Source organism: Echeneis naucrates, chromosome 1, assembly GCF_900963305.1.
Source record: "Echeneis naucrates chromosome 1, fEcheNa1.1, whole genome shotgun sequence".
Lineage (NCBI taxonomy): Eukaryota > Metazoa > Chordata > Actinopteri > Carangiformes > Echeneidae > Echeneis > Echeneis naucrates.
Window position 1 is genome coordinate 1,512,358 of NC_042511.1, and position 19,144 is coordinate 1,531,501.

The following is a 19,144-nucleotide window of genomic DNA, read 5'->3' on the forward strand; positions in this document are numbered from 1 at the left end:
GACGCTTCACATCTGTCCACTTAGCGCCGTCCCACCACACACACACACACACACACACATTCATCCTGCGCTTAGCGGAGAACCTCGGACCTTCGCCTCTGGATTTAATCACTGGCATTAAAAGCTTAAAAAAAAATCCACCTCACCCGTCCACTGCTGTGTTTGGATAAGGGGGGAGGAAGGGTGAGGAGGGGGGAGGAGGAGCTGAAAAGTCCCCTCGGTGTGTTAGGTGGCCGAGGTCCTGCCTGTACAAATTGGATTTTCTGCTTTCCAGTAGCTCAGCTGCTCACTACACATGGTGTCACTGCAGATCTCCCTCTGCCCCCCCCCCCACCTCCCCCACCTCACCCCTCCATCCCTCTACTCCCTCTGCCTCCCTCCTCCTCTCCCCTTCTGGTCAGAGTGAGTTTTAATTCAAGTGAAATCTGGGTCAAGTGGGGAGCAGATGAGATTGTAAAGTGCAGTTATGCTGCCTGATGCCGCTGCTGCTGCACAAAAATCAAAACAAATAGTGTGTTTGACGTTTGCAGCACGTGTGTGTGTGTGTGTGTGTCACTGTTGTGCGCTGAAGCGTTGCATCCTTACTCAGTTGTGTGTGATGACACAGTGAATCACATTAGGTGTGTGTGTTGCAGCTGCAGACGCAGAGTTCAGACTTTTCCAAATCTAATGAAGAGAAAAACGTTGTTAGTTTATTTCCTGTTAAATCCAGAACAGGGTCTCTGGTCCGTATCTGATCTGGACCTCCTTTAGCCGAAGCTGGGCTGTTTTCTATTTTCTAAAGATGTTTTTTTTTTTTTTATTATTATTATTTTTTTTACTTTCCCAAAGATCTTTTGACCATGTTTTTCTTTCAGCTCCCTGTTGGTGGGAACATGCTGTTTTCTGTTTTCAACTCTCGCTCTCCAGGAAACAACCCTCAAAGGCAAAAATCAACCAGTGAAAAGAAACCGAGTCTGTTTTTGTTGGAGAAAAAACATTTTCCTTTTTCGTTTAGTCGCCCGCTGAGGTGTGACTGAAAAGTGGACTCGGCCTACGAGCTCAGAATGCGTTTATTAGATTTTGTGACAGTTTGGGGAAATCTGCTGAGAATCCTTCTTTCTGTCACTGAGCTCAGATCTGGATCGGTCGTCTCCTCTGTGTTTATTCATTGATTGTCGCCTCTTTGTTATGATGCTTATCAGCTCTGGATCTGGAGCTTCAGGATCCAGATCAGCCGCAGTCATCATCATCACTGTTAGTAATATCATTATAGCTGAGCTGCCTCAGTAATTACCCCCCCAGTCTGGAGCCACTGCAGCAGAGGTTTGTGTTTATCTGCTGAAGGAGGAAGATCTGAAGATCTGATCCTCACCTCTGTGAATTCAACACACGGCAGCAAGAACTAAGCTGATGTTTGTGTTTTTGTTCAGCTGGAGCGATCAGGAGCAGGAGCTGAAGGATCCACCTGATCCCAGCGAAGCCGCCGTCCCGAAGCTGGGAACGCTCCAGGCCGCGGCAGCACCGCGAACAAGATTAGACATCAAACCTCATTTGCTCCCAATCGGAGTCTGGATGTTTCTCATTTGAAAGAATGCCTCATTTGCGCTGTGGATTTTTTATTTAATTTTTTTGAAACACAGCAGAGCCATTATGCTTCACTCGCTTGGAAAGAAAAATGGTACTTCAGATGATCAGATCCCGCCACCGTCGACACAGAAGTTGGTAGTAATTACCAGAGGAAGACGGCTCGGAGGCTCCGCGTCTGGAGATAACGAAGCAGACAAAGGCCTCGACTCCATCGCTCTCTGCTGCTAATGAGACGATTCAACATGTGATTGTTTACTGCTGTCGGAGCGGAGACCTCGAACCGGGATCAGGACCCCCGAACGTCAGGCCGCGGCAGAGAGGCGAAGGTTGTAAAGGGGCAGTTCTAAACGGACACGGGTTGATCCAGTTTGGGAAAAAGGTGATGATGATGATGATTCGAGCCCAGATTAGATTTTGTCAACATGAGTCGTCATGGTTACCACAACACCAACGAGAAACATCATGAACTTCTGCTTTCAGTTGAATTCAACTTTAGATATCTTTGTTCACTTTGGAAAATGGGGGGCATTTATGGAGGTGGACGTTGTCGCTCTGTAAACTATGTCGTCATCATCGTCATGACGATCTCTAGATGTCCCCTAGCAACGAATCTTAAAGATGAGGTCATGATAAAGTGACAGACGATCTCACTTAGATTTTATTTATTTTACTCTGTTTGGAAGATTGAAGTTGACATATGTGTCTGAATGGACTTTTTTTTTTTTTTTTTGTTTAGTGAACTGACCTTTTTCGTAAAGCTTCCGTCTTCGCTGTCGTGGTAACAGTGAGATCACCGAGGCGCCTATCCGCCTTCTCCTGAATGTCAGCACACTACAATCTACGTCACTCTTCCCCTTCAGTCCTGTCATCACTATGGCCGCCAGATGTCGCCTAGCAACAAAAACTAGCGATGATGCCATAATAACCTGCCGGCAGACGGCCTCTCTGTCAGCAGGAGCGCCGACTCATTTGCAATCTTTGTGTGAGTTTTGGTTCCTGCTCACTGCTGCTTCCTCAACACGACTAATTCTTAATTAAATCAAATGACTGCAGCGTTGGCTACTTTCAGATGTTCCGTCTTAACGAGTTGATTTGTTGCCATGCCAACTCTTGGCGTCAGCCTGCGAGCTAGTTCGTGATCTCTCCAGCTTCCTCCTGTTCTTCTATGACATGTGATGGAAACTGTAATAATTCCCAGAAGGCCTCTCTGGTGCTCAATAATAAAAATAATTTGAAAGAAACTGTTGCAGTTGAGCTGAGTTGAGGCTGTTTCAGCTGAAACTTGCGGCTGTCGGTCGATTGGCCTCCATTAGGGAGCGGGGGAGGGAGCGGGGGAGGGAGGGCGGTGGGCCGATGTCAGCCCAAACCAGAGGAGAGAGATAAATCTTTAAGACCGGAGTGAGTGCTCTTCACTCTGAAAGGCTGCGTTCTCTGTGAATTCCAAATTGGTGCCGTTTAGAAATGACAGAGAGCTTGTTGGGGCTCGTTGTGTCAAGGAGCATTATAGTCCTTTAAAATACAAGGTCTCTGTCTCAATGACAGTTTAAAATTGTCTCCGTACCCGAGCTTTTAGACCCCCATCCCGGGCTCTTGGCTCTTTTCATTGCTGCTGTGAATAATTTGTTTGTTGCCTGAAAAGAATCTGAAGAGGAAAATGTTCCCCAACTCTTTGAGGCATCACAAAGCTGGAATCTGCAATTCAGTGCATTTCCTGTTTTTTTTTTTTTTTTTGACATTTATTTATCTTTTTTTTGTGTAGCCTTGTGGCATAATGAAAGCTCTGCGGTTATGTGAAGAGGAATGTGTTTGGTTCGTAGAAAGGAGATAGTCTTGGCTTTTTCAAGGGAAGGATGCGATTTTAATGGCAGACGTGGATCAAAGGTTCAAAAGTACTTCAAAAATGAATGAAAATAAAATCATTCTCTGTTCAGGGAGCACAATGAGACATCCAGAGGACTGAAGTGCAGGTTTTCATGGTAATTTAATCTTTTGGCTGCGTGTCGGCACAGTTCATGTGTCAGTATCAGCTGCCACAGGAGGCCACAGCAAACAGAAGGAAGACATTGACCCCATTTTACATCACTTGTAGCACAAAGTTAATCACACTTAATTGCCCGAATGATAGTGAATTACGATGCTTCAAATATATTTAAATATATTTTCCCTTTCTTTTTTAAATCTCAAAAGTGCTTGACAGCAGCGACAACTCGAACAAAGATTCAGGCTGCGCCCTGTTGGAGTATTTTTTAAGTTTAGATGCACACAAAAAGACAAACGATGCAGAGTGCAGGGTGAGGCAGAGCACCTCGTGGACAGATGTTACGGTAAATAATATTCCAACTTAAAAATCAGAGCAATGTGCTTTATCAACATCTGAAAACATTAACTGCTTTTACACGCCGTCAGTAAAGACTATGAATTACTAATTAACTTCACCTTCTCCAGCAGCTTTTATCTTTTTGGATTTTGGACTCTTTGTTGGATGTAGTTGGGAATTTTTAACCGTTTCTTTCTTGTTTTGTTTTGTTTTTTTTTTTATGACAGAAATCAGAAATCAGGTCTTATTATTAATATTTTATATTTTTAAATCTTTCAATATCTGACTGACAGTCCAAGGTTTAGTTTTATAATAATGAATGGCAGACAAATAAATAAAGCAAAAGGAAGTTATGTTTTTTTTGTGAGCTTTTATTCTGAAACCTTTCAAATGTTACAGCACTTCCTTAACAGAAGCAGCACATAAATAAGGTGTCATATATAAATATTATCAACCATCATCCGAAGCTGGCCTTGGATAATGTTGTGGTCCAAGGCCAACGTAAACTCGGTGAACCCAAATGACAGAAGAAATCCACTAATGATGATTTCCTCCGATTTTCTTAATGAATTCCTGATGTGGATGTTCCTGGCTGAAGGTCTCTGCTCCCTCTCTGGGTTCTAACGGGCTCCGGGGTCTGCAGCAGGACCGGTTTTATCAGGCAGATCATCTGCAGTGAATTCATTTGTGCGTGAAGATCCATTGTGTTGGACGAATCGTGTTAACGTCGCTCAGTCTGACTCGGTCTCATCCGTTGTATTTTATAACATTTTTTCAGAAAACAAAAACACGGTGCCATGTGTTTCTGAGGTCAGGATCATGTGATCGGTTGAAATACGACCCGACAGGAAGAGGTTGAAAACTGGCGGAAACTACGGGAGCCTGTGAGGAGCTGAGATCTAAACCTGCCGTTTGCAGATGCTGCCGGTTCGTCACGGCGGCTCTGAGGCAGATGGCGGCGGGTTGCTGGTCCAGATGGCGCAGATACACCTTGACCGGCTCTGCGGTCTGAAAGCAGGCGGGAGCATCACTTGGCAACACGAAACCAGGAGGCCGCTTTGACATCAAACCACCTAACAGCTCTGCCAAAGCGCCACCGAAGCCGCCGTCACACCTTTTTATTTATGTTTCTTCACACTCAGCGAGCCGAGCGGCGGGAATCTACAGTCCCCGCCACAAAGATTCAGCCCGACAGGAGACCAGGCCTCCGTCCGTTCTCCTGTCGTCCTGCCAGCTTCAGAGCATTTTGGCAGCAGAAAAGATGAAGCTCCAATCAGATTCAAAGACACAGAAACAGCTTTTGTGCTGATCGTAATCAGATTTGTTTCCCTTCAGGTCTGTTTACAGAATCGATTTTACACTCGATGATGATCTTTTTTTCACTGACAGAGAGAAGCTTTTGTGCGTTTCTTTACCTCGTTTTTATATTTTCACTTTTAAAGGTGTCTTAATTTGTCATCATCGTCCGCTCTGTCAGAGCTGCAGCATCAACTCTGACAGTTGTCGTACACGTTTTCTTTTACGAATAAGAAATGCAGTTGAGCTGTCTGATTCGTTCGTTCGTTCGTTCGTTCGTTCGTTCATTCGTTTGTTCGTTCGTTCGCTCGCTCGTTCGTTTGTTGTTCGTTCGCTCGTTCGTTCGTTGTTCGTTCGCTCGTTCCTTCCTTCCTTCCTTCCTTCCTTCCTTCCTTCCTTCCTTCCTTCTGACCTCCGGATCAGGTGCAGTTCTCGCCCTTCCATCGTCTCAGAGTGGTTTTCTGGACTGTCTGAGAGAACTCTGTTCTCAGTTTTCAGCTCAGAGGAATGTTTTATCAGACCCCTCCCATAATGGGCGGCGCCCACCCAAAATGCTGCCATCCTACAGGTTTATGTCATCCTGAGGTGTTTACCTCCGCCCCCCACAGGTTCTCACTTTAGCAGGTTAATTGGCAGAAAATAAAAGTAGAGCTGCACCAATTATGATTCTCATTCTCTAATCAGCACGATCCTTCACCATCAACGCACACACACTCGTTCATTTACACAAACACACAAACGTCCCCCTTTAAGTGTTTTAATTTGCTTCTCGTTAGCGCCTGCAGCTCCTTCTTCATCTGAGGGAGCGATGGCGGACAGAACAGAAGTGGGAGGTCAAATAAACGCGGATGAGGTAAAAATCTGTGCAGATAGGTAATATTTTGAAATATGTCCAGGTGTCGTGAGCGGAGATCGGAGTTGGCGGGGGGCTGGGGTGGCTGGAAAGGAAGCTCAGGCACCGTCGTCATCCTCCTTCCTGCTCTCCAGCACGTAATGAAATAATCAGATGATTAGACGACTAATTTGACTCATTCCTTTTCCTTCTTTCTTCTCCTCCCTCCTGCTGTGACGTCTGCTCGGCCGCAGAAATGAGCAAAGCAAACGGAGGAAAAACAAAAAGATTTAGAGCAGAGCCACGCACCAAATCTGCCCCGGTGCATTATGGGGGGAGAAAGGGGAACCCAGATTTACCTGGACTGATGTTTTTTTTTGTTTGTTTTTTTAAATTCGTACATGTTTGAAGGAGGAGAGCGATACCGGACCTTATGGCGGGATTAGTCAGCCAATTACACAGCTCCACCTTTATTTTTTCCTTCCTCGAGCCGTGACCAAAATGGAAATGTTAAAAGTGCGACTGGCTCGACGCCACTGGAGCCAAAAGAGAAATCCCCAAATACTTGTTTTAATGTGCGTTCACCTTCCTGTGAGACGACACCCAACGTTTGCTTTTAACAGCATTTCTGCTGCATTAACAAGCGTGTGTGTGTGTGTGTGTGTGTGCATGCAATGGCGGTGTGTTAGTCACAGAAATAGCTGCCAGCGCACATCAGCCTCCTTTGAGCTCATCACCGGATACTTCAGAGGGAGAGAGATGAGATGAGATTAGGGATTTGGTTTGCCGAGAAGCCGTCAGATTGAATCGACACACCACGTTTAGGCCGTGTGTGTCTGTGTGTGTGTTCCCTGCAGTTTGTTTGACTCTGTGTTTTACCACGCCTTTGGCCAATCATGCACATATTTGCTTTTTTCATTTTGCTGCTCATTCCCCAGGACACACACCCACACACATGCACACATGCATACGTTCACATTATACCAGAGGTGATTCTTTGTAAACAAGCTTTAATATTTGTATTTGTTCTCTCTCTCACACACACACACACACACACACACACACACAGAAAATGGCTCAACAGTTTCACTGAAGTTTGTTTTCCTGCAGAGAAGAAAAGGATTTCGTTGATCTTCCCTCCGCTGTGATGTTAGTGAGTCACTGTGCTCTCGCCGCTTTGTGGGTCTTTGTGTTGCAGCACTTGTTAAAACCAATCTCACGCTTTCCAGGAATTTGAACCAGATTTGCAAAATCACATCCAAAACTGTTTTTACTACGAATAACATTCTTTTCCTTTCTTCATTTTTTTTTTCCAACCTCAGGCTTGTGGTTTCAGTACAAATTAGTTCTAAAAGAAAACGACCAGTCTGAATCCAGATTCAACTAAAAGAAGAAATGACAATAATGAGCACGTTTAAGTTTAAATCCAGTTAAACATGAACAGAACTTGTGAGAGGACCGATTGAATTCAACTCATTTTGTCCTTCAACTTTCCAGAGCAGAAAGAAATCTGGTCCAGAAGTCTTTATTGGTATAGTTACATTTTTTGCTCTGGTCAAAGGCGGCCTGTGGTGACACGCTGTATGGTGATGATTCTTCTCTTTAGTTTATTCTACATCCGAGTCCCATAAGTGAGTATTTAATTGTGAGCCTTAAACTGGAAATACATTTTTACTGGAATTACCGCTGTCCCTCTTTTCACCTCGTTTAGAGACATTTAAATCTCTTTGTATTGTGTTTTATTCACCTCGGCTGCCTTCTGTTTGTGTGTTGAATAATCAAACAAATGTGCGGAAATGGGATGCAGGGTATTGATTCGAAATCTAAATCTTCACATTTGTGTCACTTACAGTGTGGGACTGCTCATGTCAGCCTCCTCTTTGTCGCCACATTCGGCACGCTTTGAGCCAAATCACAGCGAATGTGGAGCATGTATGGAAAAAAACAGATTTGCCTGCCAGTAAATTTCAGTTTTCGTGTTTCTGGTTGCTGACTTTTCATGTGATGTCCCCGTGTCATTTTAAATCCAGCAAGTTCTTCGGTGCCACTAAAGCAAAGATGAGACTTTTTACCACGTGGATGTCAAAATGAGGCAAACCATCACACAGAACCATCAAACGGGTTTCAAAGAAACTTTACTGATGATTATCTGTGTAATAAGCAGAAATAATCCAGATGAGCTGGTAGTCGTCTCTCGGTTTTTGTGGGTCTAAACTGCAGCCCGTGTCGTCCTAATTTTCTGCTGCAGCACCGTCAGTGCGGCCTCTTGCTGATTTATGCTGGTTATTGAGGGAGAAAGTGCTGGAGCGGAGCGTATCTCATGTATGTGTCAGGCCTTTTAGCGGTCACAATCAATCGGCCGCACGAAGCCTCGGGCTGTCTTCACCTCGTTTCCCGTGTGTGTGTTTTCACCCTGAGTTTAAAATAATCAGCGGCTCGTGTCGGCGCAGTCAACCTGTTAACTCTGAGCCAAGGGCCCGACGCCGCGCCGAAGATCAGGACGGATCAGGACATCCAGCGTCATGTCGCTGCAGGTGACTGGCCGGCCTCGGGGATTTTTGAGATCCTCCGTCCCGTTTGGCCGTTTGGGGAAAGAGAATTTCAATGTTTAGGTCTGAAGTGTGAAGTTCAGTCGGCTCCACGTTTCTCCTCTGCATATTGTCATATTGCTCCTCCCTTCGGCCCCCGTTAGGGTTAATGAGGTATTGATTTGATGGCGGCCGGGCGAGGGGCCCTGCTCTCAGGGCTTCGGTCATGCTAAATTATTAATGCTCATGCTGCACTATATATAGCTGTGGTCACAAGAAAACCAAATGTTGGTTCCATGTTTCCCCTCCTGCCTGTTTTCCTTCCTCCTCCTCCCCCCTCTCTCCCTGCTCTCTCCCAGATTGATTGCTCTGCTTCCTCCAGTGTTGAGTTCCTTTCCATGGCTGCTGGAAATGAGAGGGACGCTGTTCCTTCAATTGCTTGTGTGTGTTTGGATACTTTGATTTGACAGCATGCCTTGAATGAATTCTTGAGCTGCCAAGTTGCTCTCAACAGACAGGGAAAGCAGCGCTATGGGAAGGGGGGTGTTTTTATTCTTTCTTCTCGTGTCCTATTGAGCAGATTCCCCTGCTGCCGTGTCCGAACTCAGCCGGATAAATCCAACGTTTTCTGGTCTCATTTGAAAAGTTATCCATGAAAGAGAAAAGGAAAAATCAGAAAATGGCCGAAGAGACTCCGTCTCTCTGCTTTTGAAGGAAGAAGAATCAAACAGGATGTTTTTTTTCCAGACACACATACATCATGTTGTCCAGTGAGCTCCGTCAGCTTCATGATAATGATTTAATAATCTACATTTATTTCATTTAAGGAAGGCCCGTCCTCAGTTCGGACTCTGGTGATGAATACACAAAGACAGAACAAACACAGACAACAAGAGAATCCATATTAGAAGACAACAAAACAGGCAGCGTCAGATTATACAGTTTCAGTTTGAGGAGTTTCGTGTTTGTCCAAATGAGTGTCGCCGAGTCTGAAGTTGTGAGAGGACGCACGTGATCTCTGAGGACCTCGGGAGTCTCATGATACAGGCGTTCTTAAATAAGTTTAAGGGTAAACAAACATTTTTGATTTCTCTGAAACACGACAGCGAGGCGATCTTTATAGTTTCCTTCCCAAATTCAAATTTTTCGGTTCCATTTCCTGCTCAGAGGTTTGATTGTTGTGGACGCTGCCTGTGACCAAAGGCTTAATTTAGATACTTAGATATGATAAAAAAAACCAGCATGCATGAAATAAGATAAAGATAAGTCTGAATGTGTGAAAATCACCCAGTCCTCATAAAAAATTGGTGTTTTTGTGATCCTTGAGTTTAAATGCCGACAGCACACTTGGCATTAATTTGTTGGATCAACATTAAATTAGAAATATTAAGACACTGACATTTTAAGCAGTTTTTCCTCAAGTGAGATTAACTTGTCAGTTTTTACATCCTGAATATGAGTAACGAGGTGACGGCAAAAAAATTTTTACCTGTTAACAACAAAAACGGCAACAAGAAGGAACAGAGACGGCCGTCCTGCTGCAGAAGGACGTCTGATCAAAGCAGCACTTTGTGTTCACGCAGCTGGAGGCCAAATAAAGTACAACAGTTGTGTTATTCAGCTGTCTGTCGTGTGTTCTGACAGGGTTTTATAAAACAGCTCTGCTTTCACTCATTCATCCGTCTTCTACCTCCACCTCTGTTTCCGGGTCACGGCGGTTCTGGAGCCAATCCCAGTTAGTTTACAGTCTTCAATACAACATGATGCTCCATTTAGAGGGCGGGGCTACTGTGCCACTGACAGATTGTACCAACCAATCAGGAAAGAGTCCAGAGCAGGACAGTGACACGTTCGCCTCCAAATCTGGTTTCTTTGGGTTAAAAAAAAAAACAAGATGGCCGACGGCGTCAACACTGAAGGTGGACAGTGTGCTCGAGCATGCATGTGTGTGTGTGGTTGTGTGTTTGTGTGAGTCTCAGAGTTTGTGTCACGCTGCTCTCGGCTGTTGGACTCTGAAGTGAAACGAAGTGACATAATGGAGGTTTCAGAGATTGGGGGACAGCTCAGTGTGTGTGTGTGAGTTTGTGTTCACGTGCATTTTTGCGTAACACACTGAGAGAATCCCAGATGCCATAGTGTGTGTGTGTGTGTGTGTGTGTCTACTCTGTCATGTGTGAATGCTTTTGGGCTCAGAGTGCGTTCACTAACTGACCTACATTTCTGGAGCTTTTTTGCCCCGTGGCTCAGGAGACTCAGTCGCTGTTATCTCATCTAGCCAATCACATTCCCCTAATCTGGTTTGCCCAGTCGCATCCTCCATCTCATCCGTCCAATGGCGGCTGGGCCTGGCGGGGAAGACGTCCTCTCCTCTCCCCCCGGCCACGCTGGAGATGGACCGTCCCTTTTAAATATGATATAAACAGTCTCTCCATCTCGAACGGCGGTTTGTGTAACTTTGACTTTCAGCTCTGATTTCTCCCGCTGCAGCGCTGCAACCCTAATTACCCCCCCACCCCCCACATACCCCCCCATACACCCCCATACCCACCAACCACCCCCCCCTGAGTTGAAAGGAGAGTTGTATTTCTGTGTATATTGGCAGCTGGAGAGGAGGAAAAAATTGAAGCTTTTGAAAGTTCTTTGAAGCTTCAGTTTTTTTGTTGTCAAAGCCTCCTTTGTAGGCCGCATGAATTTTGCATGTGCAGGTTTAGGGGAACTTTGTGATGTGCCTGTGTGTGTGTGTGTGTGTGTGTGTGTGGGGGGGGGTTCCAGCCTATATTGTACTAATTTCAGGAGTATGGAAAGCGGAGGGAGATGCAGGACTTTGGGCGTCCATCAGACATCGGTGTGAGCTGAGGAGGGCGTCTCCCACGCTGTACGGGAGCATCGCTAAGAAGAGACTGAGACCATAAACAAAAAGGGAGGAGAAGGGACATTTTCCCATAGACTTCAACACAATCTGACTTCTCTTTAAAACCTGTGACATTTCCCCCTGAAGGTCATCAGACCGGTTTATGTTCCACTTTTAAGACCAGAAGTATGTACGTCCACTTTTATCAACGGTGTTAAACTGGCCAATTTGTGTGATTTACAAATTGTGATGATTCCATTTAAAGGTTTTGTGGTCCAGATGATTCTGAGTGACTGTTGTAGACTGTTGGGCCTTTAGACCTTCAGACTGTTGGACCTTCAGACTGTTGGACCTTTAGACCTTCAGACTGTTGGACCTTCAGACTGTTGGACCTTCAGACTGTTGGACCTTTAGACCTTCAGACTGTTGGACCTTCAGACTGTTGGGCCTTCAGACTGTTGGGCCTTTAGACCTTCAGACTGTTGGGCCTTTAGACCTTCAGACTGTTGGACCTTCAGACCTTCAGACTGTTGGGCCTTTAGACCTTCAGACTGTTGGGCCTTTAGACCTTCAGACTGTTGGACCTTTAGACCTTCAGACTGTTGGACCTTCAGACCTTCAGACCTTCAGACTGTTGGACCTTTAGACCTTCAGACTGTTGGACCTTCAGACCTTCAGACTATTGGACCTTCAGACCTTTAGACCTTCAGACTGTTGGACCTTCAGACCTTCAGACCTTCAGACTGTTGGACCTTTAGACCTTCAGACCTTCAGACTGTTGGACCTTTAGACCTTCAGACTGTTGGACCTTCAGACCTTCAGACTGTTGGACCTTCAGACCTTCAGACTATTGGACCTTCAGACCTTTAGACCTTCAGACTGTTGGACCTTCAGACCTTCAGACTATTGGACCTTCAGACCTTTAGACCTTCAGACTGTTGGACCTTCAGACCTTCAGACCTTCAGACTGTTGGGCCTTTGGACCTTCAGACTGTTGGACCTTCAGACTGTTGGACCTTCAGACTGTTGGACCTTCAGACTGTTGGGCCTTCAGACTGTTGGACCTTTAGACCTTCAGACTGTTGGACCTTTAGACCTTCAGACTGTTGGACCTTCAGACTGTCGGACCTTCAGACTGTTGGACCTTTAGACCTTCAGACTGTTGGACCTTTAGACCTTCACACTGTTGGACCTTCAGACCTTCAGACCTTCAGACTGTTGGACCTTTCATGTCCACCCCTGGACTAGTTAGGATTCTGGTTTGCGTTTGTTTGTTTTGTGTTTGTTTTTTTTTACGGCTGTGGTGTTTTATGCTGAATTTAAACCGGCGGAGCGTCGTGAGGTGGACTGAAATGATTTTTAAAGACGTCTCTGAGCAGGTTGAGGTTTATCAAGTTTACAGTTGATTTCTGAAGCATGTAGTGTGAGAACAGCGATCGTCATCCTACACAACGACACAAGTGGCTGCACTTGAACTGTGTGTGTGTGTGTGTGTGTAACCGCTCACACATGTCTTTGTTTCTGTCTGACTCCATTTCCATTAAAGGGAGGATGAGGTTTGGGGTGTTGGGGGGGGGAGGGGCGGGGGGGGCTCACGTTGAAAATTGCAATGTGTATTTATGTTTCTCGCTATGCGGTTGCCAGGCAACAGCAGAAAGAGGGTATTTACAGTTAATATAAAGTGAGTGACATTAGCTCTGTTATTAAAGGTGAAACGCTCATTTGCTTTAAGATGTAGGAAGGAAGACGAGGATTTGTGTGTTCTTGTGTGTGTGTTTCGCACAGTGAGTGACAAATGCTTCCATACCCTATCTGTATAGATGTGTGTGTTTGCGTGCATGCAGCTATTGTGTCTATATGCATAACAATTACTCATCCAGCCTTGTCTTTGTTGATATTTCAGTGTGTGTGTTGTGCATTAGCCTCGTCTATTGTCTGTGTGCGCATCTCTGTGATTCTTGTGTGTTTAAATCATTGCGTTTGTGTGCGTCTGAATGTGTGCGCATGTGCACGTCAGTGTCGTTGACTCTTTCCGGTTGTCAGTTTTCATAAAACATGAAAAGATTTTTACTTCCACATTAAATCCCCCCACATGATTTAAGATCACAAACTGCTTTGTGCTGCTAATTTTGGTTTTGTTTTTTGTTGCTGCGAGCTAAGAGCTGTGCATCAGCAAAATAAACCCTGAGGGGGGGGGGGGGGGGGGGGGGCATCGTCATTTATGTTCCCCGCATTCAAAAAAAACAAACAACAACAACAAACAAAAACACAGCAGTTAAAAAAATTCCCCGGAAACTCAGCGGTGGATTTATTTCATCTAGTGTGACAACTTTTCTCTTTCTCTTTTTACAGTTATTGTGTCGCACAGTTTTTTTAGCTGTTGTCACATTTGTTGTTTTGATGGTAAACATGTCAACTCGCATTAACATCTCATCTCTCTGCTTTCCCACAGGCTTTGAAAGCATCTTGGAAGGCTTGTTTGGGCCGGGACTAGTCAAAGATATCACCCTTTTCCAAGGTAAACACACACAGACATCATTCATCTGTGTGATAATCATAATAATAATGAAACTCTGAGATGGAGAAATAAACCTTTTGGCTCCATATCTAAAATCTCTCTGCAACTCAGAACACAATTATAAAAGATTTACAGTTCATAAAAACCAAATGACTGGAAGCTGCGGAAACAAATTAAATGAAAGGAACAAATCAGTAAACTAAAAATATTATTGTTTTTTTTGCAGCAGGAATATAGAGTTTGTGATTGTATTTGCTGTTTGGACTTTATTTATTTAAAGAATATCCTGCAGACATTCTTTGAAGCTGCATCTCAGTTTTAAATCAGACCGTTTGTTCAGTCGGAGTGTTGATGTTAAATAAATTCACCCAAATAATAATGAGCTCCTCTATTATCCATCCAGCCGTTCCTGCAGACTCATTTAGAATAAAGTTTCATATAGTTTCATGGTTGCTGCTGAAGAACTTGCCGTCCAGGTTACGACAAACGCAGGATGAAAACGTGAGCAGATTCTCCTGCAGTCACCAACACAAACCGGTCTGTCCGGTCCCGTATTGTCTCTTTCAACAAAGGTAGCAGGCGAGATCAGCTAAAGTTACGGATCGGCAGCAAAGTGGAGGTGTTCACATCGGTGGAGAATATAGCAACACACTTGGAATAGTTTTAATCTGAGTTGATGTGTAACAGAAAATCTGTCGATGTATTTGTCGTGTGCGGACCAACAACCAGAAAGTGGACGCAGCTCAGTGAGCCTGATCAGATAATGAGGCCCTTTGAAACAAAGGATGAAGCCGGTTTCAGCTCTCTATCTGTTTTTACTGAATTCGTAAGGGCTGCTGTTGTTTACAGTCGAGTCTGAATCTGCTGAGAAAAGTGTGAAGTTGGCAACAATGGTGGTCCAAATGAACGAAAACTGGAAGCACAGAAATTTAGATTAAAACGCTGTTTTGTATCTTCGGATCGTTTTTTGTGATTGTTGTGCGATCGAAACATTAGTGCCTCTGCTCCAAATGACAGCATGTTGACTTTTAGCCAAATTGCTGACATTTTAGCCAATAAAGCCCTCATTCGGTTCTTCTTCTCTGCTCTGGAACAGCAGCTAGCGGTGGCGTTATTAGAAAGAATTGCTTTCTGGGAAATAACTCAATATCAGCTCAAACGTTTGTCATCATAGAATATCAGAATATCAGAGAATCAGCGAGCCGACTCCTCGAGTCTCTGATAAATCAGAAACAGGAACTTTGTGTTTGAAAGGATGCTTAAAGATCCGTCCTGCATCTTTCCATTCATGGACTCTGTCCTTTATTTATTATTCATGTGTAAAATATATTAGCAAAGCTCCACATGTGGAAATAACAGCATGTGTCACTGCACTTTCATCCTGGCGGAGCTCGGAGCCTGCGCTAAGGACACACAATATCACTCCCCGGAAAAGAAAACAGAATGATGGAGTTCATTAAATCTGCTGAAGAGGTTTTCCTGATCTGAGTGACGCAAATCAAAGATGGACGCCGTGAGAGTGAGGCGAGTGAAGGCCGCTCTCTCTCCTCTTATCTCAGAGAAACGAGGTCAACGGCGTCCCGGAGTCATGTGACACCTCCCCCACCAACTTAAGGCATTTTTAGAATATTTCTATTTCACTCAAGCACACACACACACACACACACACACACACACACACACACACACACACACACACAGTCTCCAGTAAAGCTGCCATGCGTGCTGGTCATTCGCTGAGCCAAAGACGGCAAAGTTTCTACACAATCGCACACACACAACTCCACACTTCACACATTCACATGTTTAAATGCAAAATGCCGACCTAATGACGCTCCTCCTTCTCCTCATCAGCGGTTCCTGATGTCTTTTGTTTGGTGGCGTTGGCGGCAGCAGCAGCAGGTGAGGGGGACGCGTTGCTGCAGAGAGTTTAGATATCGCCGTGTCATTGTGCGCTCATGTGACGAGTCTTAAACGAATGAACCGTCGTGTGTGTGTGTGTGTGTGTGATGTTTAAGAAACCAGGTTGTTCCAGAAAGACCAACCTGATTAATGAAGACTGTCAGAGATTTACGGAAACAGCGTCGACACCTTCTTCCTCACACACACGCAGGAACATGACTCCTGCGACGGCGGGGGGGTCACGTTAGCTGTGGGACTGGAGCTAATTGGCGCCCTCCCAGGGATATTGTAAGTGGCACAACCACAGGGTTCAGGCACAGCTGACCTTTGACCTTTTCACTACCGCGGGACGAAGAGTTGGAATGGGCTTGTGTGTCTCAGAGGGGTCTGAGGTCAATCCGCTGTTCAGGAGAAAAGGGAAGAATTTGTGTGCTGTTGTGTCGCTCACTTTGAAAAGCTGTTGTCCTCCTCTTGCTCCGGTGATGTGGACGTGTACGCGCGGCGTGGCTGTGACATCACAGAGGGGGGCGGGGTCCCGGGTGTTTATACTGTAAATACACACAGCTGTTTGGCTATGGCTTCCTTCACAGTGACAGTTGGGATGCTTAACACTGCAAACACAACGCCGCCAACGAGGATTACACAAATCAAACACATTATCACATATAACAGGTGAGATTTCGACAGTTAGTGTAAAAGATATCAATAGATTATATGTTGATCGGCTTTTATTGAATAGTTTGAAAATACAGAAGTTTATTTTTATGCTGTAAAATCTCCCTTCTGTGTGTTTATCCATCTTTGATAGTCACATCTAGAGTCACATCTCCATCGGACGCTCCTATTGGCTCCGCTGGGTGATGTCACAGCCAATCAGAGAGTCTGTGGATCAGTCCTGTATGTTTGTGAGTTTATTGTGTTGACAGAATAAAGAGCTGATTTTTCATCATTAATGAGCAGAACTAAAGACAGAAACAACCCAAACACATGAGAGGAACTTTTCTTTGGAGAAGGAGGAAACATTCAGAGTGTTTTTTTTTTTTTGTTTTTAAACAACATTCATGTGTAAGATGTCAACATGAATGTGTTGAAACTTCACAGATTCTTTCTTAAATTGAGAACTCAGAAAAACAAAAAAGGATAAAGAGCATTGGCCGATTCTGATTCTGAACATCTATACTTTTGCATTTTCGTCACATTGAAGTTCATTTGGCTCTTTTAATGATGTGTTTTCTGGTGATTTAGGTTCAGTCTTTGGGGTCAGGGATTAAAGATGCTGCGTAGAAAATAATGAATAAGATGGTTTCTTGCATTTTCGACGCCACCGGCCACATTTAATGAGACGCTGCAGTTTTTATTGTTTCATCACAAACTTCTTGTTGGAGGTCAAAGTCAGTCCAGTCAACACGGATCCAGCGTGAAGACGTCTTTTCAAATCGACCATGTTGTGATTAAAATTTAGCAGATTTTTAATATGAAGTGAAGCATCATGAGAATATTTCACCTTCATAAGCGCTGAGCTCGGCGTCCTCCGGCGCTGATCATCCACTCAGAGACGAATCGAGCTCGTCTGTCAATCACGGCTGCAGCAAACCTGACATTTAAAATTATTCACGGCACTAATTAGTCATTTTAAAAGTCTCACCGTTGCGGTTTGTGGCCCCCTCGGCTGTCGGCCTGCTGGACGTTGAATGAAGCAGACGCTGTGTTGGGTTTTCTCCACTGATTCATCACTTCTCACTGACAGCTGTTCTCCAGATTCAACCTGTTTGGTTATTTAAAGTGAATTAATGCCGTCGTCTGAAATCTGAAAGGTAAAATAAGAAATACCAACTTCATCCTTTGGGCTTTTAAAAATGTTTGAGTCATCGTATTTATCGTATAAATGAGCAGTTTTTAGATGTGTCGTAGAAGACACTGAGGATTATGGGAACTGGAGTTTGTCATGATGTAACCCTTCTGCTTCCTGTCTCTCTGATCCAGACTGCGAGCCAGAGGAAGTATCTGACTGGTCCTTTGACGAAAACTGTCTCTTCTGCTGCTTAAGACGTGAGAAAGTCAAGGTAGGGTGCCCAATGACGCAAATACCAAGACTCTCTTCATGTTTCCTCACATCAGATAAATACAAATGAACCTTGTTGTTCATCTCAACCAAAGAAGGAGAAAAGTCACCAAAGTTCCTCAAAGATATTCATAAAATGGGAGTCGAGTCTTTTTACACAAATATTTATTTCTGAACCACCTTTAGTTAGTTTAGCTGAGCATGCGGCTCCGTATTGTGCATGTATTTGTGTAAATTAATAAATTAGAAAGTTTTTTAAGTTAAATTCAGGAGACACTGGCTTCACAACAAAACTTTCCAGTCTTTGTGTTAAACTAAGCCGGCTGCTGATGCTGACCGAACTTTAATTGGATAACAACCTTCTCCTTTAAACAAAATGTCGTGGCGTAAAAAATCAAAAAACAACAACCAAGAAACTCTTTATTCCTTATTGGTATTAAAATACAAAATCCTTAAATAAAATGTAACAAATATAAAAACTACAAACAGGGTTGTAGCTCTGATGGCTTTCAAACAGAGAGATCAATAAAAAAATACAGAACAATATGTGTCCATTGTGTTTTTCAGAGGGATGAAAAGAGAAAGCAGCTTTTTCTTCAGAATAAAGCGCCCAAATTGACCTTGTGAAATAATCCTTTTTCCTTTTGGCCACACATTTAGTTGTTTTTGTCTGCCGCCATTTTGAGCTTTCTGTTAAAAGCTCCACATCTTTGTCTTCCTCCTCCTCCTCCTGCTGCTGCTGCTTTCTTGTTATTTGTGTTTTTCCAACCATCATGGTCTTGACCCCAATTTAGCTTATGAAAGGAACGCTCCATAATGACGGGGAGGTGAGTGTGTGTCTGTGGCGGCGGGAGGAGGAGGAGGAGGAGGAGGAGGATGGTGGCATCGGTGTGAATTTGTGAGAGTCCCACAGAGGCTGGAGGCTCCTCGCTGAGCTCCTCGGCGGCCTAAAAGTGGCCAGATCGGAATAATAATGAGATTATTGGACTGACTGCGTACATTCGCACTTGCCTGGTACTTGTGGTGGCTCATTCAGCGCTGTTACAGCCCCCCACTCCACTGAGAATTAAAGAGCATAAAGAAATGGTGTTTAAAGGCTCAGCGGGCCTCGTGTGATCCCAGACAGGGGCCTATGTCGGACCATTGTGGTCCTTCTAAACACAACAGGGTCTCCAAAAAACAGGAGAAAACTCCACGGCCAGAACAGGTGGGATCAGAAATGTGCTGTCCGTGATCTAAGAAATCGATTTAGCTCTGGCTTCGCAGGAA

The 19,144-nt window shown here is 44.5% G+C and overlaps 1 protein-coding gene across 1 annotated transcript in view; it reads left to right on the top strand.

The window, feature by feature from the left end:
- lcor (ligand dependent nuclear receptor corepressor) overlaps window positions 1–19,144 on the top strand; it is a 54,110-nt gene that overhangs the window by 18,433 nt on the left and 16,533 nt on the right. The window contains exons 2-3 of the mRNA XM_029529071.1: window positions 13,846–13,911; window positions 17,797–17,876. Of these exons, the coding sequence (XP_029384931.1) occupies window positions 13,846–13,911; window positions 17,797–17,876 (146 nt within the window). The remainder of the gene's footprint in view (window positions 1–13,845; window positions 13,912–17,796; window positions 17,877–19,144) is intronic.